Source organism: Ostrinia furnacalis, unplaced genomic scaffold (genome assembly GCF_004193835.3).
Source record: "Ostrinia furnacalis isolate ACB-3 unplaced genomic scaffold, ASM419383v2 OfSCF0710, whole genome shotgun sequence".
In the NCBI taxonomy this organism is placed as follows: domain Eukaryota; kingdom Metazoa; phylum Arthropoda; class Insecta; order Lepidoptera; family Crambidae; genus Ostrinia; species Ostrinia furnacalis.
In genome coordinates, this window is record NW_021130949.1 from 684,898 (window position 1) to 709,896 (window position 24,999).

The window sequence follows — 24,999 nt, forward strand, 5'->3', positions numbered from 1 at the left end:
TTTTAAGAAATTTTTATGCAAAACTGGATTTTTTAGAAATAAATTTTTGACATTATTATTTTTGACGTTTATTATGATGAAGAAAAGAAAGAGATTCTTTCTAGCCAGTATGCATGAAGAAGGTTTTAAAAATAGGATAAGTAGTCTATGTCAGGGACGGATCCTGTGGGAACCGGCCGGCCCTTGGTGTATCGTTTTTCAGGATCAAAGTAAGTAGATGCAGGGGATAAATTCTTTAATATGGGACTAATAAATTAAAACTGTATTGCCAAATGTATAGAGATAGGATAGAGTACATTGTGTGCATGTACGCATTTGCGTTAGATATATTTTGAGACTCTCATAATTAAGATGTATTTTCAATTCATTTGAAGTATTCAAACACAACATCGATTTTCAGCTTGATTTATTCACAAAGTACAAATACATCAACATTTTTAGCGCTCTACCAACTACCAAACAGGCATGCACGGGCCGCAGCAGCCGCCACAGACTGGTACCCCTGGGTAGCTGCAACGCTTCGGCGAGCAGACCGCCGGCTCTGTGCAGCAGTAGCACGGACATGGCTTGCAGCGGTTTGGCCGGCACACAGGGATGGCGCATGTGTCGCACAGCGGAACCGGTTTGGGAACAGGTGTTGCAGGCTGTGAACAAAATATTTCATGAAATTAATTATCAAATTAATTGGTTTTACAAAGGACAGTTTACAACAAGACAATCAATGGACAAATAATACAATAAACTGACTACTGGACTACAACCTTCAAAAGGAGTGTCCATTCAAGTGCATACCTTATCACATGGAGGACATGGAGGTAACAGTGGCAGTATGGGAGGAGCAGGACATGGTTCTGGACATGGCCTCACAGGAGCGGGGCAGGGTGAACACCCGCCACCAGGACACACGGAGCACACGCCAAGGTCGTTCCTAGAAGCCACGCAGGGCTTCGTGCTGTAGGGGTAGCAGGCGCCGCAAGGCATCCCCGTGCATACACACGGGTCGTAGCTGTAGAAAGGAGCGCTCATTTTGGCGGTTTTGCTGTTTTTTTATATAAAAATATTTTATAAAAAATACACGAAAATTTTCAGGTTGACCAAAAAATTGTGAAAGTTTTTGACAAGTGAATCATTTCGTGGATTTTATTTTTTATTCGTGGTTCATTATTTTCCAGAAAAAAGTTTGTTTTATTATCTTCTAGCACTGGCAGGTTGGCACAGAAAAAATCCTCGTACACGTTGACAGAAAATGTCATTTACCAACAAAAGATGATAAACTGCCAAGAAAATTAAATAAAATTAATTTTTATTTATTTATAAATTTATAAAAAAGGGAAAATTAACAAGTAAAATTTTATGAACAAGAAATAAAAGTATCGAGGAAAATGTGTTCGATGTGTTTCTGCCCGACTTGTCCTGCGATCCTGCCATGCGGGACAGGTCCTTGCACATACTCCTGTCCTGCTCCTCCTCCTTGCTGCCAGCCTTGCTGTCCACCGCCGTGCCCATGCACACCTTGCCCGCCATGCAACTGCAGGCCAGTGTTCAGGCAGTGCCCAGCTCCTGTCATCCCAGATCTGGTTCCTCCGATTGTTCCGATGTTGCCGTGCTGTAGGCCACGGCGAGCGCCACCAAAGGATCCTCCTCCTCTACCACCGCCTCAACCTGTATGCTGCCCGCCTATGCTGCCTTGTTGCCCACCGCCAGAACCATGTGACCCCCCACCGGTAAGTTAATGATTAGAAAAAAAAAGAAGAAATGTTCTTGTTCTATACTTGCTGCTGTTTTTTTTAATTACTTTTCATTTTAGGTCCGTCCTTGCCCCGAGCCAACACCTTGCTACCAGCCAGTCTTGCCCTGCTGCAATCCGCAGTGTCCACCGCCTATTCTCCCGAAACAAAGGCCGATATGCCCTCGAGCGCCACCTTGTCCTTATCCCTGTCTCCCAGTCTGTCGAAGCGATTGTCCCGATTGTGAAATGGATCCGGTGACTCGAAGACGACCACTGATCGTGTATGACAGCGTCTTCGCGAAGAGACCATCGGGAAGACCTGTAGAGTGCTTTACGAGACGCAATCCCAACGTTCGATACACTGTCGCTAATTACGTAAGACAGGTTCGTAAATTTTTTACTATATTTGAACATGCAGTTATCTTACATTATCCCGATAGGTTGATACTTACCTTCCATTGTTTTATTTCTTATTTAGTTCGAGGTCAGTTCGGCAGAAATTACCTGTGTAGTCTTCACTTCAAATCATTTGTTTTTATGTCTCTATGAGTTTTATAGTGCTACTTTTTTGTTTCCAGGGCCCCCAGTCTGGTTGCTGTCATCATGTGGATGTTCCACTAAGGTAGCAAAATTACTAATTGGGTCAAGTTTAGGTGTTGTCTTGTGCAGGAACATTACTTGGTACTTTGTTTAAAGTAGCGTAAAGCAATGTGATTTGTGTATGCATCTTTGTGTAAATTATTTTTACGCGCAACTATTTACTGTCTATAATAAATAAAACCTTTTTCTTGCTAACCGATTTTTATTATTTGTTTAGATAGATCATAAACTACCTAACCCATAATCAGGCAAAAAAGTCACTTGGTTTCAAGCCAACCGTATCTTCACAGCATAAAGTTATATTTAACCAGAGCCTGGATAAGGACTAAAGTGCTGTTTGTCTCTACCTTCCATCCATTCCATATCTCGAATGATTAGCTGTAGCATAATAATAAGAATCTAGTTAGCTAGACCTAGATGTATAACTACACTGATAATGGAACAGGGGCTCATCTTCAGTGAGAACTGAGAACCCTGCACGATATTTTATTCTATGACGCACTATTTTATCCCTCCCCAAAACATAGTATCTTATCATCACCCACTTTTAAAATAAAAATGCCACAATATGTATATGGTTAATTTAATATAGCATACTAGCACGAAACACATTGATCTGACACCAGGATAATACTTGTTAAAGTTTCTTTGCTTGATCCACTTGATTCTTCATTTACATGATCTGGGTGTGACAACTGTAGATATTGATGCAGGGGTTGACGGCGTAGCACCTCTTGGTCTCTGGGATGTTGTTCTGGCACACGTAGGGTCCAGCCAGGCCGCAGACGTTTGCAGCCGGTGCGCAGGTCGTGGGCACACACGGCTTCTCCTCTTGGCATCGACTATATCCAGGCATTTTCGGAACTTGGGAATTTGGAACTTGGGGCAGACCGAAACGTAGGGGTTGAGGTTGGTGAAATGAGAGTGCTATAGCCATCTGTCTAGTATTTATAGCTTAGACGAGACCAACCCCTTTTTGGTTGGAAATCTAGTATGATAATCAAGTATGCTATGGCTTTTTCAAATAATGTATTCCCACTGCAGTAGGCTTAGTAAGGAAGGTGTCCAATGTGATTAACTACCTACATATATTGAAAATATCCATTTCATAACGCCCATCAGGGATTTTCTTACGATACCTCTAAGAGTAGGCGCACACCGTTGATTTTTAGTTGGCCGATAGTGTGGCCGATTTTAATTTGTATGAAAAATCGGCCAAATCGAATCGGCGTAGTGTGCGCACTCCCATACATGCCCATACTGATCAACTGCCCGACGAAAAATCAACGGTGTGCGCCTACTCTTACTCGTACTCGTATATTTTTGTAGTGTAACTTTAAAACAATGTTATTGTGATTATGTGCATTCGACAGCCTGAAATTAAATTTTTCCGCCCTGTTTTTTCAGCTCCGCAAGTGGGTACCTACATTAGTACTTAGATGCTTTAATGCAACAAACGTGTAAAAAATTAAATGTAACTCTCGAATTAGGTAGCAGCACGATTTATCGATTTAAGTCTGTTATTGTTCTTACGTTATCAAGTTCAAACGTTGCACTGCTCCTGTATGTATTTCTATTGTGTATCGCGTAGTTAGTTAATAAATACGGTTTGCGTAAACAACAAGTAAATAAAGGTATATTATAAAACCCAGGGGCACACGTGTGCGAAATGAATTTGAGAGTGACAAATCAATAAAGGGTGTGGGACACTCACTGTAGCGAGGGGGAAGGTGTGGGTCACTCACTGTAGTGAGGGGGAGGGTGTGGGACACTCACTGTAGCTAGGAGGAGGCTGTAGGACACTCACTGTAGCGAAGGGGAGGGCGTGGGACACCCACTGTAGCGCGAGAGGGCGTTTGTTTTCGTAGTTAGGTTAGGTCATTAGCCATTGCCTCCTTTTGCGAAGATGTAATATCACAGAAGGAGGCCGCGGAGCGAGAGCGCGAAGACGCGAAGATGATCCAAACGCGCCCTCACTCCGGCGACGGCGGAGGGGTCAGAGGAGGCGACAGTATGATCGCCTCCAGTTTCCTCTCCTCGGTGATGGCCAGCGGGCCGGGGGCGTGGGGGCGCCCCCGCCTGCATTGCACAGGCCCGCCGTGTAGGCGGGCAATCGCCGGGAGGGACTGTGGTAGTGAAGGCTTTGTCCGGAATCCCACAGTTCCTTCCCACTTAAGGCGAATGACGGAGCACCGGGGTCTTTTTAGTGGGTATGCCTTTGTCCTTCTGACTTGGTGAGCCCCACATAACCTACCCTGTCCCCGCAGGATAGGTATGCAATTCAATGCATTTTTTCCCCGAAAAAAAAAAAAAAAGGTCATTAGCCATTGTCCGGGATAACTTGTGAGTGGCATCACAAGTTATCCCGGACAATGGCCATGAAAAGGTTATCTGGCAACCAGGCGCAAGTCATAGGTATTTTAATTATCTACCTATCATTTGATTTGAAAAGATGATAGAGAAAAAACAGTTTTTACATTGAAAATAAACATTTTTATTAAATAAAATATTAATAATAGGTTACAATTTTTATCAAACCAAAAGACAGCACTTATGCAAACGTTATACGATTTTTACAATACTTGCACTTAACAGGACTACCCTAACTGCACTTCACTGAATCCTTAAAACTTGAGTTCTAGACGATATTTTCAAGGCTGAGTTCCGTCAGCAAGTTTTGACGCATGTGCCGTGGTGCCCGATCGCTATGGTCGCCTTGTCGAAGGCTGCGACTGGACGAGGGGGTTGACCCACTGCTAACACGGCATCTATTTGGATGGAAAAGACACAATGAGTAAACAAATGTTAAAAATGGCAAAAAAAAGTTAGCAGCTTATATCGCTATCAAAAAAAGTAGAAAAATTAAAGAGAATATAGAATTCTAACATCAATGCACACAATCACGTGCACAAATAGAACGGGAGAGTGACACTACATATCAAAGAAAACTTTATCAACACCTTGTAATTGATAAGGTGAGGTCATGACGGGGGCTTAAGTGTTAATTGCATTTCATCAAATGTGATGAAGATGGTCTTTAACAAAACGATCCAAAAGCCCTTAGCGAACTACAGTTAAACGAAACAATAAGTGACTTGGATAAAGCTAAGCGTCCACATATCGGTATCGTACGCATCGGACGTATCGCACGCAAGCCTTTAGCGAACTACAGTTAAGGCCGGGTAGCAGAGAAAATGGCGAAAATGAGGTTTTCATTTTTCATTTTTGAGGTACTAAACAGTAAAATTAAAGGCTAAGATTTTTATTGGGCATAGTTGAGGATATTTTCTAGGGCTATTAACGGATGGAAACACGATTTGATGAAGTTGACTCGATAGAATAAATTCCCAAAGTTACCTCTATTCGTTTTCTATTTATGGTTTTATTTTTAAAATAAGCGATTTGAGATTCTAAATCTTTTACTAAACTAAAGTTCAGAAATAACTTGAGGGCTTTTAACGGATGAAATTTTTATATTGCGTCTTATTTAGTTACTATGTTAAAAAATGTGGAAAAAATCGTCCATGACGGCTTGGACAATCTCAATCAGTCGCGCGGTGGCGCTTACGGAGGACGGACGCGTGTCAGTTTTTTGGTGTTATTTGAAAGCCCAATAAATATCCTTAAAGAAAAACACATTTAATTTCTTAATAAATGATTAACATATACCATAAATGTGACTTGAAAAAAGACCTCACTTTGGGCTCACCTCTGGGATCAATTAGACCAAATTTTATGGTTATAAAACCAAATAATGATCACACGTGTCCTCTTTAACAGATGGATAGCGATTAATCCCAACTTAACAGTTTTATAGCCATAAAAGTTGGCTCAAGCGTAACTATCTATTTTTTGAAGAAGTGACTCTGGATCCTTCTAAATAAACATTTTTGGGGTAAAAACCTTTCCTATAATGAAATGAAGTTTAGAACTAGGCTTTTGAATGGTACCAATATTGGTGTGAAGTGGGGATGCATACGTTTGAAAGTGCTTGTCGCGGGTGGTGCGATTTATTTGCTGTCGAGTGTATTTCTGCCCCCTTAGACAAAACGCACTTTTTGATCGAATCGAAAATCGAATCCGTCAAAACTCCATACAAAAAAGGGGCTTTTCGACCACTTTTCGACTGGTTTGCGATTATAATTTGCACTTTGTCTAGACCCAATGTTGTGTATCGCGTAGTTATAATAAATACGGTTTGCGTACAACAAGCCTAAATAAAGGTATACTATTATAAAACCCAGAGACATACGTGTGCGAAATGAATTTGAGAGTGACAAATCAATAAAGGGTGTGGGACACTCACTGTAGAGAGGGGGAGGGTGTGGGACACTCACTGTAGCGAGGAGGGTGTGGGACACTAAATGTAGCGAGGGGGAGGGTGTAGGACACTCACTGTAGCGAGGAGGAGAGTGTGGTGGGACACTCACTGTAGCGAAGGGGAGGGCGTGGGACACTCACTGTAGCGAAGGGGAGGGTGTAGGACACTCACTGTAGCGAAGGGGAGGGCGTGGGACACTACTGTGAGAGATGGAGCGTTTGTTTTCGAAGTTAGGTTAGGTCATGAAAAGGGTATAGCAACCAGGCGCAAATAGGTATTTTAATTTAGGTACCTACTTACCTATCATTTGATTTGAAAAGATGAAAGAAAAACAGTTTTTAGATTAAAAATAAACATTTTTATTAAATAAAATAATATAGGTTACAATTTTTATCAAACCAAAAGACAGCACTTATGCAAAACGTTATACGATTTTTACAATACTTGCACTTAACAGGACTACCCTAACTGCACTTCACTGAAACTTGAGTTCTAGACGATATTTTCAAGGCCGAGTTCCGTCAGCAAGTTTTGACGCATGTGCCGTGGTGTCCGATCGCTATGGTCGCCTTGTCGAAGGCTGCGACTGGACGAGGGGGTTGTCCCACTGCTAGCACGGCATCTGTTTGGATGGAAAAGACACAATGAGTACCTAAACAAATGTTAAAAATGGAAAAAAAGTTAGCAGCCTATAATGCTATCAAAAAAGTAGAAAAATTAAAGAGCAAAAATAGAACGGGAGAGTCAGACACTACATATCAAAGAAAATTTTACTAACACCTTGTATTTTGATAAGGTGAGGTCCTAATGGGGGGTTTTAAGTGTTATTTGCATTTCATCAAATGAGATGAAGATGGTCTTTAACAAAACAATCCAAAAGCGTTTAGCGAACTACAGTTAAACGAAACAATAAGTGACTTGGATAAAGCTAAGCGTCCACATATCGGTATCGTACGCATCGGACGTATCGCACGCAAGCCTTTAGCGAACTACAGTTAAACGAAACAATAAGTGACTTGGCTAGGAAGGAGAAGCGTCCGAGTGACGGCGTCACTGGATATGTGCTACTTGACTGTATACGGTGACGAGGGAGCCGGGGCCGCCGCCGCAGCACGGCGCCGCGCAACACGGCGCACAACACGGCGAGCAACCTCCGCAACCGCCGCTGAAACAATGACACGAACGTGAGTGAGGTGAGTGATGTAAATTGCCTGATTTGCCGGACTAGAATGCGCGCCGTGATAATCTTATCAATATTTTGGACGTCAAAATGTATAATCGATATAATGGCACGATAAACGCTTATCGCGGCGCGAATCCTAGGCCTAGGTCATAATCAAGCCGTGAGAAGGCGCCTTACATTCACAAGGGCCATCACGGCTAAAGTTTGCGTTGACAATGTAGACACGGCCACAGTGTTAACTATCCATTTCCGTTATTGCTCTCGCTGTCATCAAATGGCGATTCTTTGCGATAGAACGAGACGACATGACTGGCAATGCCGCAATGGGCAGTTGACACTGTTGCCGATAGTACCTCTACTATGGACAATTCATTTGACTTCAGCTAGGTCTACTATTGCAGGAATCTAATGGCTTGGCTGGTTACCTTGTCTTCAGGAATTACCTCGGTCTCCAATGTACTGGTGTCCTATTCGACAGAAAGGAGAGTGTCTTCGCCTATGTGTATTACACCTACACGTAGATACACAACGCGAAGACAAGACTCTACATTTTGGTATAGTTTTAAAACTTACCCTAAAGCCGACATGACACCTTGTAATCTATTAATAAGACTCATTCGGTCACACATGTTTCTGTTTATATATTTACGTTGCAATTTATTTAAAACCAAATCTACTTCAAAAAATTTTGGTTCACGTCCAAAAGTTTGGCAATGATTCAAGAAAACGTCAACTTTAATTTTAAATGTCAAAGTGAAAAAACAAAAAGCTGCTAATGTTATGACGTTTGTATGACAAGTAGGTGCAAAAAGTTTCAATATCTACAAGATTTTTTTGAATGGCCGTCCTTGGCCCTCACTATCCTGCATGATGGGTGCAACAGAAACTTTCAAGCGTAATAAACGGGATATTGAACAAATTTGATACTCGTGTCACGTAGAATTATTAAATAAACTTAGATTAATAAAACCTAGATGGATAGTCTTCATACAAACGCTTCGTCAAAAGTGAGGCAAAAATCTTATGTCATTAGTGTCAATTTTGTTGGGGAGTGTAGACAGTGAAGGCGATTTTCCCGAAAGTAGGGAAATTTTTAATACGTTTTTAATAATTTTATAATTAACAAAAACAAAACGCATCATGTACTTACTTATTTATTGAATTCAAAGTACCTACCTAATAACAATAAGATAAATCGACTTAAAAGTCTCGATTTCATAAAAAAGGAAGTGTATTTGTACGGCGAACAATTGGGAAATAAATTTTCTTGTAACTGGTATCATTCCCGTATTTAATTTTTGAAAGCCAAATTCAAGCAAAATACGCGTCGAATCGTAGTACTTACTTATGAAATGTAACACTGGTCACTTTCTTTTGTTTTTCTGATGTATTTTAGACACCCTTTCACAGCACAAACCGTTTTAATAATTAAAATTCGTCGGACGTGTTTACCAATTTTTCACTTTGACAGTTCATGTGACGTTTACGGGTAAGCCGTGCCGGCTCCCTAAAAACTGCCTCACCTTTCGTGCACTGACTATCTATCTAGGTTTTATTAATCTAAGTAAATAAATAAAAAATTTGTAAAAATTAATAACAAATGCGTACTCACAATAGTTAATGTTAATAATTATACGATGGTGCACAGGATGGATAGTGGGATGTTGCCTGTAAAGAAATCATAACATTAAACAAACCAATAAAGCAGGCTAGTCAAAGTGATGTGTTCTTTTAAAAATTCTTTCACCAATAGAAAGCCACATTATTGCTGAGTGTCATAGGTTACATAAAAAACCGAAAAATTTCACGCGGGCGAAGCCGTGGGCGCAAAGCTAGTGCTCAATAAAGAGCTGTAAAATAATTTAAAAACCGTTTTCATAATCCATACTTTCCTACTATTTTTTTTTTAAATATAAATGCGAAATTAATATAAATGCGTGTCCAGTCAAGTTCATGTTGTTCAAGTTCAAGAACTGGCGAGTAGCACCTATTAAGCTTTCACGCTTAAACTACTGAACCGATTTTGATGTTGGAATAGATACTCTTGAGTCCGAGGAAAATGAGATAAGAATAGTTTGTATCCTGGTTTTTGGAAACAGAGACAAACTTTTAATGTTAAAACTAAGGCCTAGAACAGACGGTGAAACGCAACTGCAACGAAACTGCAACTGCTAGTTACTTTTGAGTTGCATCTAAGTTTCTGCCATAGCGTCCGTTGAGAGACCACACATGACGCAACCAGTTTGAAACTTTCAGTTTCAGTTTCATTCATCAGAATCATCACAAAGTTGCAGTTTCGTTGCAGTTGCGTTTCACCGTCTGTTCTGGGCCTATGAGGAAATAATTATACTATTTAAACATACTGGTCTTTCATAGTTAATGAGCTGGTACCGCACTTTCTTGTCCTGGTTGTTGAGTAGCATGCCCGGCCAGCTGGTGGGGCGGTAGTCGAAGGTGCTGTCGTGGACGATCAGGGGCCGCCGCACCGTGACTGGGTCCATACCGCAGGGTAGGCATGGGGGACCCTGAAAGGAAATGATAATAAATTATAATTTATTCAAATTATATTATTTATCACATACAATAGAGAAGGAGACAGCCACCGAGCCTAGCTTAGTCTAGCGACTACCGAGCTGGCTAGATCTTCAGTGCCACCACCCACCCGTGGTGCGAATTGCGATCGGTGGTGCCACTATTATGTCCTAATGAGAGACCTGAGAGACCTAGGTGTGAATTAGGCGGAGGACAGATGAAATTCCTTGTAACGGGAGGTTGCGAAGTCGGCGGGAAGGAAAAGTGACTTGCAGTGTAAACCAAGTGTCAAGCATGGTTGTGGCAGTCCGCCATGAGCTGTGGGCTGCTGTGAATAACAGTGGATGATGNAAACGAAACAATAAGTGACTTGGCTAGGAAGGAGAAGCGTCCGAGTGACGACGTCACTGGATATGTGCTACTTGACTGTATACGGTGACGAGGGAGCCGGGGCCGCCGCCGCAGCACGGTGCCGCGCAACACGGCGCACAACACGGCGAGCAACCTCCGCAACCGCCGCTGAAACAATGACACGAATGTGAGTGAGGTGAGTGATGTAAATTTCCTGATTTGCCGGACTAGAATGCGCGCCATGATATCGAATCGATGATTTTAGACGTCAAAATGAATTGGGTTATAACATAAAATCGATTAATGGCGCGATAAACGCTTATCGCGGCGCGAATCCTAGGCCTACAGGTCATAATTAAGTCGTGAAAAGGCACATTCCTATCTAGGCACAAGTAGCTGAGAACTCTTCTAACTTACACACATTCATAAGGGGCGTTACGGCTAACACGTTTGAGTTGACTGCCTCTTACCATGACAATTTATTATTCATTTGACTTCAGCTAGAAGGTCTAGCTGAAGTCAAATGAATAATAAATTATATAAATTATATAGCTATTTCAGGAATGTAATGGCTTGGTTTCCTAGTCTTCAGTAGGGAATTACCGCGGTCTTCAATGTCCTGATGTCCTTTTCGACAGAAAGGACAGTGTCTTCGCGCTATGTGTATTACACCTACACGTNGAAAAAATTTTGGTTCACGTCCAAAAGTTTGGCAATGATTCAAGCAAACGTCAACTTTAATTTTAAATGTCAATGTGAAAAAACAAAAAGCTGCTAATATTATGACGTTTGTATGACAAGTAGGTGCAAAAAGTTTCAATATCTACCTACAAGATTTTATTGAATGGCCGTCCTTGGCCCTCGCTATTTGCATGCTGGATGTAACTGAAACTTAATTTTCAAGCGTATTATTTAAACGGGATATTGAACAAACCTGATACTCGTGTCACGTAGAATTATTCAATAAAAAAAAATAAGAGTAAAAATTAATAACAAATGCGTACTCACAATAGTTACTATTAATAATTATACGATGGTGCACAGGATGGATAGTGGGATGTTGCCTGTAAAGAAATTATAATATTATTATACAAACCAATAACGTAGACTAGTCAAAGTGATATGTTCATTTGTGGCACACAGGTCAACTGTATCGGGTGATAAAACATCAGTTTTCATAATTCTATTTATTATTCGATTGGTGTCCCCCTCCTAATCTCAAGCGAAATACACATTGAGCCCGCCGGGCCACCGACATTTATGTCGGCAACTTTTTGTCGGCGGTCTAGTTGGCGGCTTCACGTACTACAAGTCGGAAAATTTGGTCGGCGGTATGTCGGCGGCTTGAGATGAGAAATTTATTTGGCAGTCAGCATACAAGCACGTCACTACAGTCGAGCGTCGCCGGCAATTGGCACTCTCGTGACTTGGGTACGCCGGCACTCAAGTGCAGGCGTACCCAAGCCGCCAACATGTCGGCGGGTAACACGCGCGGGCGCATGTTGCCAACATGATTCTTTTCATACAGGCCGCCCGGGTTGTGTCGCCGGGCTTTGTCGGCGGTCCGGCGAGCTCAGTGTGTATTGCGCTTTATAGAGTCACGTCTGTTATGAAAAAATAATATTAAATCAAAATCATATAATAGTGCTCAATAAAGAGCTGTAAAATAATTTTAAAACTGTTTTCATAATCCATACTTTCCTACTATTTTTTTTAATTAATATAAATGCGAAAGTAACTCTGTTATCTAGACACGCGGCAGCGTGTCCAGCCAAGTACTAGCGAGTAGCACCGTGTATAAGCTTTCAGGCTTAGGTAAACCACTGAACCGATTTTGATGTTGGAATAGAGATACTCTTGAGTCCGAGGAAAATGAGATAAAAATAGTTTGTATAATGGTTTTTGAAACAGGGACACAAACTTTTTATGCTAAAAGAAGAAAAAATAATATACTATAAACATACTGGTCTTTCATAGTTAATGAGCTGGTACCGCACTTTCTTGTCCTGGTTGTTGAGCAGCATGCCCGGCCAGCTGGTGGGGCGGTAGTCGAAGGTGCTGTCGTGGACGATCAGGGGCCGGCGCACCGTGACTGGGTCCATACCGCAGGGTAGGCATGGGGGTCCCTGAAAGGAAATGATAATAAATTATAATTTATTCAAATTATAGTATTTTTCACATACAATAGAGAAGGAGACAGCCACCGAGCCTAGCTTAGTCTAGCGACTACCGAGCTAGCAGATTAATATAGAATACCGTAGATGTAGCGACCCGTTGATGCATAGTTGTCGATATCTAGACAATAGATACTTCGACGTTCGATAGCAAATATGAAACCCGATCTACAGTGCCACCACCCACGCGTGGGGCGATCGGTGGTGCTACTATTATGTCCTAATGAGAGACCTGATCACCTGAGAGACCTAGGTGTGAATTAGGCGGAGGACAGATGAAATTCCGTGTAACAGGAGGTTGCGAAGTCGGCGGGACGGAAAAGTGACTTGCAGTGTAAACCAAGATAAGTGCCAAGCATAGTTGTGCCAGTCCGCCATGAGCTGTGGGCTGCTGTGAATAACAGTGGATGAAGATGACAATGAAGAATTAAAATCTTTACCTGAACTCGATAACATGGAAAGCATTCTGGTGGTTCTTTGTAACTCGGTAAATTTAGTATAGGGCTGCACATTTTTAATAAGTTAGAAAATTTTGTTTATAAAATTGCACGGAAATTTTGATGTATGTGTCAATAATGACAGGTGTTTATTATTTTATTCTTCTTTAAAATCTGCCAGTCTATGATTTTAACCATGAAGTTATTATTTTTCTTAGGCTGACTACAGACTTTCTATTAGCCGAAGAGGCCGATAGTTTGGTTGAGACCATGACTATCTATCTTTAGCCTTCTTTACACATGAATTTAGATAGTTTGCTCTAAGAACCCTGAGGATTCAATTAAATATAGAAAATAAAAAAATAGAAATTATAATTAATCTTCTTAATAAACTTATATTCGGTACGATACAGTAATTCAACTTTCAACTTATTCAATCGTTTAAATATCTGTATCCAATCTAACAACAAAGTAATAGACTTGTGGGATATGATGTTCATCCACATATAAGGAAGCTAGATGTTAGTGCTTCCTTCCGAGCGGGTGTTATGCTCGGGGACCAAGGTCCAATTTACACCATCTTGGTTTGTCTATATATACTTGGCAGGATATAAAACTCCGTCACCGCGATGCAGGTTTGTATGAGCGGCGGAGTGTGCCATAGTGAAGTAGTGACAGCGCCATCTGTTGGTAACTAGTTTGTAGTGGCGTCGCCACAGACTTTTCAAGCAAATGACCTGTATTCAATCGAAGCAATAATAAATATCCCATTCAAGAATATATTTTTATTTGATCGATGCATCAATTTCGAGGGTTTTTCATTTGATTTCACAGGCTTTCAGGTATCAAAAAATAGTTTTTGTACAATAATCTTCGCTTTTGTAATATTTATGCCTTTTGACATCAGTGGGTCTAGACAAAGTGCAAATTATAATCGCAANTCATTTTCTTCAAAGTGACAACTGCAAATGACGCAACGTTTGCTTGGGATCCAATCGTTGTCGTTGTTACAATTTCTTATTATTTGAATCCAATCATTTTTCCATATTTCATTTTCATTAGGAAATCTAGTGTACAAAATTTAATAAAAAAGTAATTTTAAAAGAAAATGCCTAGTAATGCCGTAATAAACAACTAAAAAGTCTTAAAATTATAAATTCCCATATTTCGGGTAATTTTCCCACGTAAATAACTGAGAACACTGGCCTTTGACGTATTAATTTTTTCGGGTGAATGACATNGTAAATAAATAAAAAATTTGTAAAAATTAATAACAAATGCGTACTCACAATAGTTAATGTTAATAATTATACGATGGTGCACAGGATGGATAGTGGGATGTTGCCTGTAAAGAAATCATAACATTAAACAAACCAATAAAGCAGGCTAGTCAAAGTGATGTGTTCTTTTAAAAATTCTTTCACCAATAGAAAGCCACATTATTGCTGAGTGTCATAGGTTACATAAAAAACCGAAAAATTTCACGCGGGCGAAGCCGTGGGCGCAAAGCTAGTGCTCAATAAAGAGCTGTAAAATAATTTAAAAACCGTTTTCATAATCCATACTTTCCTACTATTTTTTTTTTAAATATAAATGCGAAATTAATATAAATGCGTGTCCAGTCAAGTTCATGTTGTTCAAGTTCAAGAACTGGCGAGTAGCACCTATTAAGCTTTCACGCTTAAACTACTGAACCGATTTTGATGTTGGAATAGATACTCTTGAGTCCGAGGAAAATGAGATAAGAATAGTTTGTATCCTGGTTTTTGGAAACAGAGACAAACTTTTAATGTTAAAACTAAGGCCTAGAACAGACGGTGAAACGCAACTGCAACGAAACTGCAACTGCTAGTTACTTTTGAGTTGCATCTAAGTTTCTGCCATAGCGTCCGTTGAGAGACCACACATGACGCAACCAGTTTGAAACTTTCAGTTTCAGTTTCATTCATCAGAATCATCACAAAGTTGCAGTTTCGTTGCAGTTGCGTTTCACCGTCTGTTCTGGGCCTATGAGGAAATAATTATACTATTTAAACATACTGGTCTTTCATAGTTAATGAGCTGGTACCGCACTTTCTTGTCCTGGTTGTTGAGTAGCATGCCCGGCCAGCTGGTGGGGCGGTAGTCGAAGGTGCTGTCGTGGACGATCAGGGGCCGCCGCACCGTGACTGGGTCCATACCGCAGGGTAGGCATGGGGGACCCTGAAAGGAAATGATAATAAATTATAATTTATTCAAATTATATTATTTATCACATACAATAGAGAAGGAGACAGCCACCGAGCCTAGCTTAGTCTAGCGACTACCGAGCTGGCTAGATCTTCAGTGCCACCACCCACCCGTGGTGCGAATTGCGATCGGTGGTGCCACTATTATGTCCTAATGAGAGACCTGAGAGACCTAGGTGTGAATTAGGCGGAGGACAGATGAAATTCCTTGTAACGGGAGGTTGCGAAGTCGGCGGGAAGGAAAAGTGACTTGCAGTGTAAACCAAGTGTCAAGCATGGTTGTGGCAGTCCGCCATGAGCTGTGGGCTGCTGTGAATAACAGTGGATGATGATGACAATGAAGAATAAAATTAAAGTCTTTACCTGAACTCGATAACATGGAAAGCATTCTGGTGGTTCTTTGTAACTCGGTAAATTTAGTACAGGGCTGCACATTTTTAATAAGTTAGAAAATGTTGTTTTTAAAATTGCACGGAAATTTTGATGTATGTGTCAATAATGACAGGTGTTTATTATTTTATTCTTCTTTAAAATCTGCCAGTCTATGATTCTAACCATGAAGTTATTATTTTTCTTAGGCTGACTATAAACTTTCTATTAGCCGAAGAGGCCGATAGTTTGGTTGAATCCATGACTATCTTTAGCCTTCTTTACACATGAATTTAGATAGTTTGGTCTAAGAACCCTGAGGGGATTCAATTAAATATAGAAAATAAAAAAATAGAAATTATAATTAATATTCTTAATAAACTTATATTCGGTACGATACAGTAATTCAACTTTCAACATATTCAGTCGTTTAAATATCTGTATCCAAGCTAACAACAAACTAATAGACTTTTCAAGCAAATGACCTGTATTCAATCGAAGCAATAATAAATATCCCATTCATTAAACAATATATTTTTATTTGGTCGATGCATCAATTTCGACGGTTTTTAATTTGATTTCACAGGCTTTCAGGTATCAAAAAATAGTTTTTTGTACATTAATCTTCGCTTTTGTAATCTTTCTGCATTTCTGGGATAAAGATTCTCATGCAATCGAAAAAGTTCACATTCGAAAAATAATTCGAAGGGTATTGTTCGGTTTTTTCGTCTATTTACACCGTTTGTGCAATCTTAGAAGTTCACAATCGAAAAAGTTCGATCGAAAACCACTAGAACGCTACGAGTGCTAAGTACCAGTCGAACTTGAAATTCGTACACGAATTTACCTGTCAAAGTACTCCAATTCATAATCCTATGAACTGTGAAATAAAACCAAGAAATTTAACCAAGGATATTTTTTTATAAAATAGATTGTAGACTCAGAATACAGAACAAACCAGAAGGAGTGTTCGATAACATTTCTACGCGGCAACTTGTGTCCAAAATACTTCCCCTCCCGCGCCCCTCTACCCCCTTTAGTGTTACTAGCGCCGTGTAACACCCCCATTTTTGGGGTAAAATTATGTAATTTTTTAAAGAGATGTTAAACAAGTAAAAAATAAGTAAGTGAAATAAGTACACACGGCCACAGTGTTAACTATCCATTTCCGTTTTTGCTCTCGCTCTCATCAAATGGTGATTCTTTTCGATAGAACGAGACGACATGACTGGCCATATGCATAGATAGTACCTACCTACCTATGAATTTAATTTTTACTCCGAAGTAACTAAGTGTGATGATTATTTCTATTAAATAGTGTAATATACTACATGTAGGTATAATTATGTTATTTAAAAGTCAATTACAAAAGTCGAATATAAATTTTAGAATGCCAAGTAAAACAAAAAAGAAACTTAAGGTTCTTTATTATGTAAACATATCGACAACAAAACATTTGTTTACGGCGCAGTAGTGCTTTTAGTTTAACTTTTCTTGGAGTCAAAAACAGGAGATCGTATACGGAAAAAATTCGATTGCATGAGAATCGTATCCCTGATCGGTTTGTGATTACCCTTACTTTGTCATGATCATGATGTTAATGTTAAACCTTCTTGGATATTTTTCTGTCTTGTTACTGGCTGATTTTGAAATTCAATTTAGTTCTAAATATGTGTCAAGTCATCGTTCGTCATTGACTCAGAACGAACTTCAGTTTTATAAATTCTTTCGTGAAGAAAACATAAAATCAAGAAAAAAACTTTAAAATATTTCCTAAAGACCGCATAAAAATATAATTTTAAGAAAATATACTTATATCTATATAGCTAAGTTTGCTTTTGCAGCTTTTAAAACTCTACGAAGATGTAAGTTTTATCCCTATTGTTTACCTTTTTCTTTTAGAAAAGGTTGTGGGTTTGTCAGTGAAAGGAATGGACTTCGACTTGTTGGATGTCATTCTGGAGTACTATGGTGAACTAATCTTGATGCTTTCTTTTCCAGGTGTTGCGGTTGCGGATGCCCCAAGATCACCATCTACACATGCTGCACCAAGATCTGCTGAGCATGTCTCCCGGCATTCGACGCCGCGCCCCCCGCGGCCGGCTCGCACCCACGTGGCGCCAGCGTCAACTCGACGACGTCGACCCGGACCAAGAAGCCTGAAGCCAGGGCCCGTGCTTTTGTGAATGCAGTTATAGTGCCGTTAATAAAGTGGATTGAGTAGATTTAACTTCTTATTATTAAAAATTCCCTATTCCTCGCCCAGTTCTCAAATTAATGTTAATTCAAATCGGGCCAGGAAATAGAAATAGGAGAAATAGGTGCGCTATAGGTATAAGAGTAGCCAGAGTTGAGGTGTAGGAGTGCCGCAGAGTTGAGGTGTAGGAGTGCCGCAGTTGGAGTGCCGCAGAGTTGAGGTGTATTTGCCGCGAGGATTCGCGCGAACACGAGCGTATGTTGCGTCCAGAGAAATGCAAGCGTTTGGCTACAGTGAGTGTCCCACGCCCTAGCTACAGAGAGTGTCCCGTGTCCCACGCCCTAGCTACAGAGAGTGTCCCGTGTCCCACGCCCTAGCTACAGAGAGTGTCCCGTGTCCCACGCCCTGGCTACATTGAGTGTCCCACGCCCTGGCTACATTGAGTGTTCCACGCCCTGGCTACATTGAGTGTCCCACGCCCTGGCTACATTGAGTGTCCCACGCCCTGGCTACATTGAGTGTCCCACGCCCTGGCTACATTGAGTGTCCCACGCCCTGGCTACATTGAGTGTCCCACGCCCTGGCTACATTGAGTGTCCCACGCCCTGGCTACATTGAGTGTCCCACGCCCTGGCTACATTGAGTGTCCCACGCCCTGGCTACATTGAGTGTCCCACGCCCTGGCTACATTGAGTGTCCCACGCCCTGGCTACATTGAGTGTCCCACGCCCTGGCTACATTGAGTGTCCCACGCCCTGGCTACATTGAGTGTCCCACGCCCTGGCTACATTGAGTGTCCCACGCCCTGGCTACATTGAGTGTCCCACGCCCTGGCTACATTGAGTGTCCCACGCCCTGGCTACATTGAGTGTCCCACGCCCTGGCTACATTGAGTGTCCCACGCCCTGGCTACATTGAGTGTCCCACGCCCTGGCTACATTGAGTGTCCCACGCCCTGGCTACATTGAGTGTCCCACGCCCTGGCTACATTGAGTGTCCCACGCCCTGGCTACATTGAGTGTCCCACGCCCTGGCTACATTGAGTGTCCCACGCCCTGGCTACATTGAGTGTCCCACGCCCTGGCTACATTGAGTGTCCCACGCCCTGGCTACATTGAGTGTCCCACGCCCTGGCTACATTGAGTGTCCCACGCCCTGGCTACATTGAGTGTCCCACGCCCTGGCTACATTGAGTGTCCCACGCCCTGGCTACATTGAGTGTCCCACGCCCTGGCTACATTGAGTGTCCCACGCCCTGGCTACATTGAGTGTCCCACGCCCTGGCTACATTGAGTGTCCCACGCCCTGGCTACATTGAGTGTCCCACGCCCTGGCTACATTGAGTGTCCCACGCCCTGGCTACATTGAGTGTCCCACGCCCTGGCTACATTGAGTGTCCCACGCCCTGGCTACATTGAGTGTCCCACGCCCTGGCTACATTGAGTGTCCCACGCCCTGGCTACATTGAGTGTCCCACGCCCTGGCTACATTGAGTGTCCCACGCCCTGGCTACATTGAGTGTCCCACGCCCTGGCTACATTGAGTGTCCCACGCCCTGGCTACATTGAGTGTCCCACGCCCTGGCTACATTGAGTGTCCCACGCCCTGGCTACATTGAGTGTCCCACGCCCTGGCTACATTGANCTCGCTACATTGAGTGTCACGCCCTCGCTACATTGAGTGTCACGCCCTCGCTACATTGAGTGTCACGCCCTCGCTACATTGAGTGTCCCACGCCCTCGCTACATTGAGTGTCCCACGCCCTCGCTACATTGAGTGTCACGCCCTCGCTACATTGAGTGTCACGCCCTCGCTACATTGAGTGTCACGCCCTCGCTACATTGAGTGTCACGCCCTCGGGATGTAAAGGAAAAAACTGGGATACGCTTATAGTAGTTTTATTTTTCCACAAAAACGGCACGGTACTTCGTAGACGAAGCAAGTTTCGGGTGTTCCCCGAAGAAACCGCTACGGGCGTCCATGGCCCGCCCGCGACGGCAAGCGTGCGATACTAGCAAATCTTGGTGCAGCACGTGTAGATGGTGATGCATGGACAGCAGCAACCGCCGCAGCACCCACCGCAGCAGGGTCCGCAACCTCCGCAGCACCTGGGGAATAAAAAATGAAAGTCAGCGGTCTTCTAGACAATTCTAGAATCGAAGATTCGAGAGTCACCGAAAAGAAACTAGAGGGAATTAGAGGGAACTTACATTTTGGTTCTGGGGTTAAGGAGTACTTGTCAAGCCTAAAGAAAATAGGTCTATAGAAGACTTAGTTTGTTTGTGGAAATTGTGGCTTGTTTAGATTTTTGTACGATTTGAGGTTTTTTTTGGATCTTTTTAAATTATGTGTATCACGCAAAGGATTTGATTGTACTGACCTTCCTAAGTAAAGTACTTCTACAAATCATCTCTGTATGGGTTCGAACGTGGAAGTTGGTGCACAATATTCGAAATATATTTTTTAGCCATTTTGTCAACTGCCAGTAACCAAGTAGAGTTTTTACTGGATGTTGGTCTATACAACCTCCTTTTTAAAATTTCAGACATAAAAGCTATTCACGATAAGTTTTTGTGAAGCGTTATTTAAAGCAGTTTTGTTTTAATTTCCTAAAATTTGTGTTTACGCAACTAGTAATGTGTAGTGTAATAATGATGGATAATTATCATTAACCATAAGTCTTCGTGAACGTGCATGAGTGAAGGCAAATGAAACAAAACAGTGCTACATCGCTTTTCAAGTTCTCTCAAGAGCCACATCTTTACTGAAACTCAAGGGAAAGGAGGAATAATATCATCATCATTAATCAATAATCCATCACTCATTATCATTATTATTAAACTGAATGTTTTACTTAAAATGTGTGAACGGCTCGAATCCATAATAAAAATGAAGTGTTTTGTAGGTAACTTTTTTTTAAAGATGATATTAGCAATTTGTATTGCCCAAACTACTAATAGTCCCATTAGCCCCTCGTGTTAAGCTAAATAAGCTTGTGTTACGAGTGGGCTCACCACAATAGTCGAGCGGCGGTGGGATTCGAACCCGCGTTCCTCGGATCTCGAGTCGGCCACTCCGACCCCTTCACCGTTCGGCTATCGTGGCTATATTTGACTGACTATACGTGGCTATACGTGACTTGTCTAAGTCGTACTGAAAAATTAGAATAAGGTTCGTGATAACATTTATTCATGTATCTAAATGCAAATTACATGTAAAAAAAATAACATAATAAGACAAAGGTATAGATAGAAATAATATACAAGTGTAATGTACACTTGTATATTATTCTTATACCTTTGTCTCCTGTTAATTATAAAGTACTAGCTCTCCGCCCGCGGCTTCGCCCGCGTTAAATTTTGTCTGTCATAGAAAAACTTTATCGCGCGCGTCCCTGTTTCAAAAACCGGGATAAAAACTAGCCTATGTCCTTTCCCGGGACTCAAACTATCTCTATGCCAAATCTCATCAAAATCGGTTCAGTGGTTTAGGCGTGAAAGCAAGACAGACAGACAGAGTTACTTTCGCATTTATAATATTAGTATAGGATTAGGATTGAAAAATATAAAACCATCTTGGATATGGGCGTAACAGAATGTATTCGCAATAATCCTTTTTATACGTTAGACATGTTTAATTTTTAGCTGAAAAGTAAAAATCATGACCATAGTGTTTTATCCCTAGTTCGGAATTCTATTATTTTAGGATAACGTTCACAAATGTAACACAAAATTTTAAGTTAACTAAAAATATCAAAATAAATCAAAATTTAAAGTAATTTTTATTCCGATCTACCAGGTAAGAAAAGGAGGAGAAAGATTTGAATGTTTTGATTTTTTAATTAATGATATTAGTCAAAATAAAATACGTAACTATCTTGTTATATTTGTAGACAGATTCAGCACGATGGTGAAATGCAGGCGGTGCATACCCTGCGTCGCTGTTAAGACTAGCAAAAGTCGAGAACTCAGGGGTGGAATTCTTTACACAGACTGTTTCTGTTTGCGACGAAACGGCTTACAATATGACTGTAAGAGGAGTGGCTGTCAAAACTCACCAGAATGTGAACTAATACCGGCACCTTTATGTGAACCATCTAAAGTCGCATGCCAAACGCATTGCAAAAACCCTCACGCTGAAGCATTGTCGTCCATTTGCAAAATGCAACCTCGTAAATAAGACTCAAGTGAATTAAGATTATCCCCAGAGTTCAAGATGGCCCAACCCAAAATGTTTGAAGAATTACCATGAATATCAAGCTTTATTCGTATACGTACTTTTCAAGAGTACCTCAAAATACTGTCACATAAGAAGATTTTAAATTCAGAAGACAAAAATACAGACACTTCAAAAGAACAAACATTTTGACAGAAGAAGTTTTGACTTCGACTATTTCAGATGTATTTATTGTAAAAAAATTGCAAATTTATCAAAATTCTAAATTTTTCAAGTGATTTTTCTACACAACTCTTTCTAATCTTTTCATGATTGTATAAGCTAAAATATCAATAAATTTTTAGAAAAACCCCCTCCTCCGTATAATTTTGTCATCTTCGGTAGGACTGCGATTTCTTGATTTTCCACCATGTAAGTTTTATTCTGGTTTCCTTAACGTCTATTTGAATTCACAAGTTAATAATGTTGATTTTTTCCTTTCAGGTGTACTCCTTGCGGTCCCATGATATGCTACAAATATGAAGACTGCGGTCCTCCGGTAAGTTAATAAGCACAAACTTTCTACACCACATCTGGGGCTATATATTTTAAAGTGTATTCTAATGACTCGAATGTATGCTCAGCTTCAGTGTCTGCCACGCTCTGCGTTCAAGCGTAATGGACTGCAGGACTGCCACTACTTCCAGCAAGGCTCGATTCGGTACTTGTGCCGGACGGGCCCTAGCTGTTCGAAGCCGTGCCCGCCACCCTGTCCGCCGTGCGTCCGCCGGCCACCGCCCGGCAAGACCTACGTTACACGCTTCAGCGACTTCGATCTTGTATCGCAGTGGTAGCGTGAACGACGCCTTGCCTCCTAGCCCTTAGCTCTTGGTAACGTTATTCTAAATTTCACAATGGTGGCCGGCTATTTCAATTCAGCATTTCTAAAGTGATATCTTTGTTCCCAGAAAGGAAAAGCTTCTGATGGAGCGGCCAGAGCGGAGGAGGGTGGCGCGGAAAAAAAGGATGAAAAAGAAAACCAGCTTAAACGAACAAAGAGCCGTGAACTGCGCGGAGGGATTATGTACTACAGCTGCCATTGCATCAAGCGCAATGGGCTCCAGCATGACTGCCGTCGCACTGGATGTGGCGGCGAGCCGGCTTGTCTAGTCCTGCCGGATCCACTGTGTGCGCCCAGCCAGTTGGCTCGCGCTCGAGGACTCGCAGATCCTGAGCCCCTTGCAGCGCATCTTCGCGCCCAAGGCGGCAATGCATCGGGAGGTGCAGCAGATTCCGGTTCCGGGGGAGGCAAGAGGTTCATTGTGTGCGAACTCAAGGGTATCGTCCCAGATGCTTCCATGGACAAGTCTGGCAAGTGCTGTAAGTGTCAAAGTTCGTTTCCACCTCCTAAGCAAAGTTCCAGTGGTGGCCAAGCCTGTATTTGTAGTAGCATACCTGGTGCAGCCAAAGCCGTTGCTGTAAGCCCTCAAGTCTCAAAATGCCCATGTGGGAGCAGTGCAGCTGCAGCAGAAGCACAGTCGTCGTCAATTTATGTATTTGACGAGAAAACTTTAGATACGATAATGAAGCGCTTTGATAACAAGGAACTTGCACCAAGTGACGTGGTAATAGGGCCGGGTGGTCGTCCTCGGAAAGCAACGAAGCCAGTTAGTAAAGAAGAGCCTTGTACGAGACCGGGTTGTGTACATTGGCAGCCGCCGCCGCCATGTGTATGGGATGCTCCTTGTAAGGCAGATTGTTTCGAGACCCCACCTGGAATACAGCCGGGTCGCAACCCACTTACAGGTGGTGGTGCTAGTGCATCTAGACAAGCTTCAAGTAGAGGTGGAGGCGGCCAGGGTGGAGGCCAGCCTCGTGAGCGGATGAAATTGCTAACGCCTGAATGTTGCACAGGTTGCTCCTCGTCGGGCGGCGGTGGTGCGTCGAGTAGTGGCGGTCCAGCGGCGGGCTTGCCGGTGTTGGTGATGAAGCTCTGCTAACGAGTACAACGGCGCACATCGAAGTTCGAAGGCTTAAGAAAAAGTGCAAAATACTATTGTATACCTTACTAATCGTGAAGAATAAAAGATATTTTTTTTAAATTTAGTTTTTCTTTTTAGGACCATTCATACTTTGTAGTAGGAAGTGTAGGATACATACTTTATAAACATAGGTAGGTCATCCACAAACCACAAGCAAGAGTACTACAAAAGTAGGTACTAGTGTTGTTCCAAGGTGGGTAAAGTGCTGTCAAACGTTTCTGAGACGTCAAAGTGATAGATGACCTACACATGTCCCACCAAACTCGTTGACAGAGGGGCGCCACCATCGCTCAACTTTGTTTCCACATAGTTTCCAACATGGCAAAAATCGTAACCAGCGATCCGGTATTGACGGTGGCGCCCCCTGTCAAAGTTACCGGTAGGGCTACGATTTACCTCCTAAATATTACCATTCATCAAAATCATCTTAGTTGGTCAGATTCAGTAATTTCGTATTTGACATAGTTCATCTGAGGGACCACATTCGGCAGGTTGTAGTTGTAGCGTCCAACTTACAACACCTACAAATTTATCATTCTGGCTACATTTGTTTTAGAGGTCCTGCTAAATCTTTATGTATACGAAACCTTCGTTTTCCACAGTGGCCTCTCGAAGGGNCCAAAATTTTGCAAATTTTACATTCAGTTATGGTAGTAGTGTCGATGGGAATGAAGATGTAAG

General features: G+C 41.9%; 3 protein-coding genes and 1 long non-coding RNA gene across 4 annotated transcripts; 2 read left to right on the plus strand and 2 right to left on the minus strand.

Moving 5' to 3' along the window:
• Nucleotides 1-401: 401 nt before the first annotated feature.
• LOC114349872 (small proline-rich protein 2B) lies at nt 402-1,105 on the minus strand. Its single transcript, XM_028300464.1, has 2 exons — nt 793-1,105; nt 402-644 (listed from the first exon to the last, which is right to left on the minus strand). Exons 1-2 carry the CDS (start codon nt 1,024-1,026, stop codon nt 453-455), a joined length of 426 nt encoding a protein of 141 aa, XP_028156265.1. The 5' UTR covers nt 1,027-1,105; the 3' UTR covers nt 402-452.
• A 189-nt stretch (nt 1,106-1,294) lies between these two features.
• On the plus strand, nt 1,295-2,479 carry LOC114349857 (DBF4-type zinc finger-containing protein 2 homolog). The gene is made up of 3 exons (XM_028300441.1): nt 1,295-1,724; nt 1,808-2,113; nt 2,308-2,479. Exons 1-3 carry the CDS (start codon nt 1,383-1,385, stop codon nt 2,353-2,355), a joined length of 696 nt encoding a protein of 231 aa, XP_028156242.1. The 5' UTR covers nt 1,295-1,382; the 3' UTR covers nt 2,356-2,479.
• Nucleotides 2,480-20,003: 17,524 nt separating this feature from the next.
• On the minus strand, nt 20,004-20,498 carry LOC114349883 (uncharacterized). The gene is made up of 2 exons (XR_003655659.1): nt 20,332-20,498; nt 20,004-20,229 (listed from the first exon to the last, which is right to left on the minus strand). It is a non-coding gene; the product is annotated as an uncharacterized LOC114349883 (long non-coding RNA).
• Nucleotides 20,499-21,840: 1,342 nt separating this feature from the next.
• On the plus strand, nt 21,841-24,351 carry LOC114349836 (uncharacterized). The gene is made up of 4 exons (XM_028300407.1): nt 21,841-21,919; nt 22,014-22,708; nt 22,781-22,835; nt 23,245-24,351. Coding segments are annotated over exons 2-4 (1,089 nt in total). The 5' UTR covers nt 21,841-21,919; nt 22,014-22,706; the 3' UTR covers nt 24,277-24,351.
• The last annotated feature ends 648 nt before the right edge of the window (nt 24,352-24,999 follow it).

Coding starts and splice junctions, on each gene's coding strand:
- LOC114349857 (XM_028300441.1), top strand. CDS start 1,383: ATGTGTTCGATGTGTTTCTGCCCGACTTGTCCTGCGATCCTGCCATGC. Junction 1,725..1,807: donor AACCATGTGACCCCCCACCG/GTAAGTTAATGA, acceptor TTTTCATTTTAG/GTCCGTCCTTGCCCCGAGCC. Junction 2,114..2,307: donor TCGCTAATTACGTAAGACAG/GTTCGTAAATTT, acceptor TTTTGTTTCCAG/GGCCCCCAGTCTGGTTGCTG.
- LOC114349836 (XM_028300407.1), top strand. Junction 22,836..23,244: donor ATGAAGACTGCGGTCCTCCG/GTAAGTTAATAA, acceptor CTTTGTTCCCAG/AAAGGAAAAGCTTCTGATGG.
- LOC114349872 (XM_028300464.1), bottom strand. CDS start 1,026: ATGAGCGCTCCTTTCTACAGCTACGACCCGTGTGTATGCACGGGGATG. Junction 645..792: donor CATGTCCTCCATGTGATAAG/GTATGCACTTGA, acceptor TTTTGTTCACAG/CCTGCAACACCTGTTCCCAA.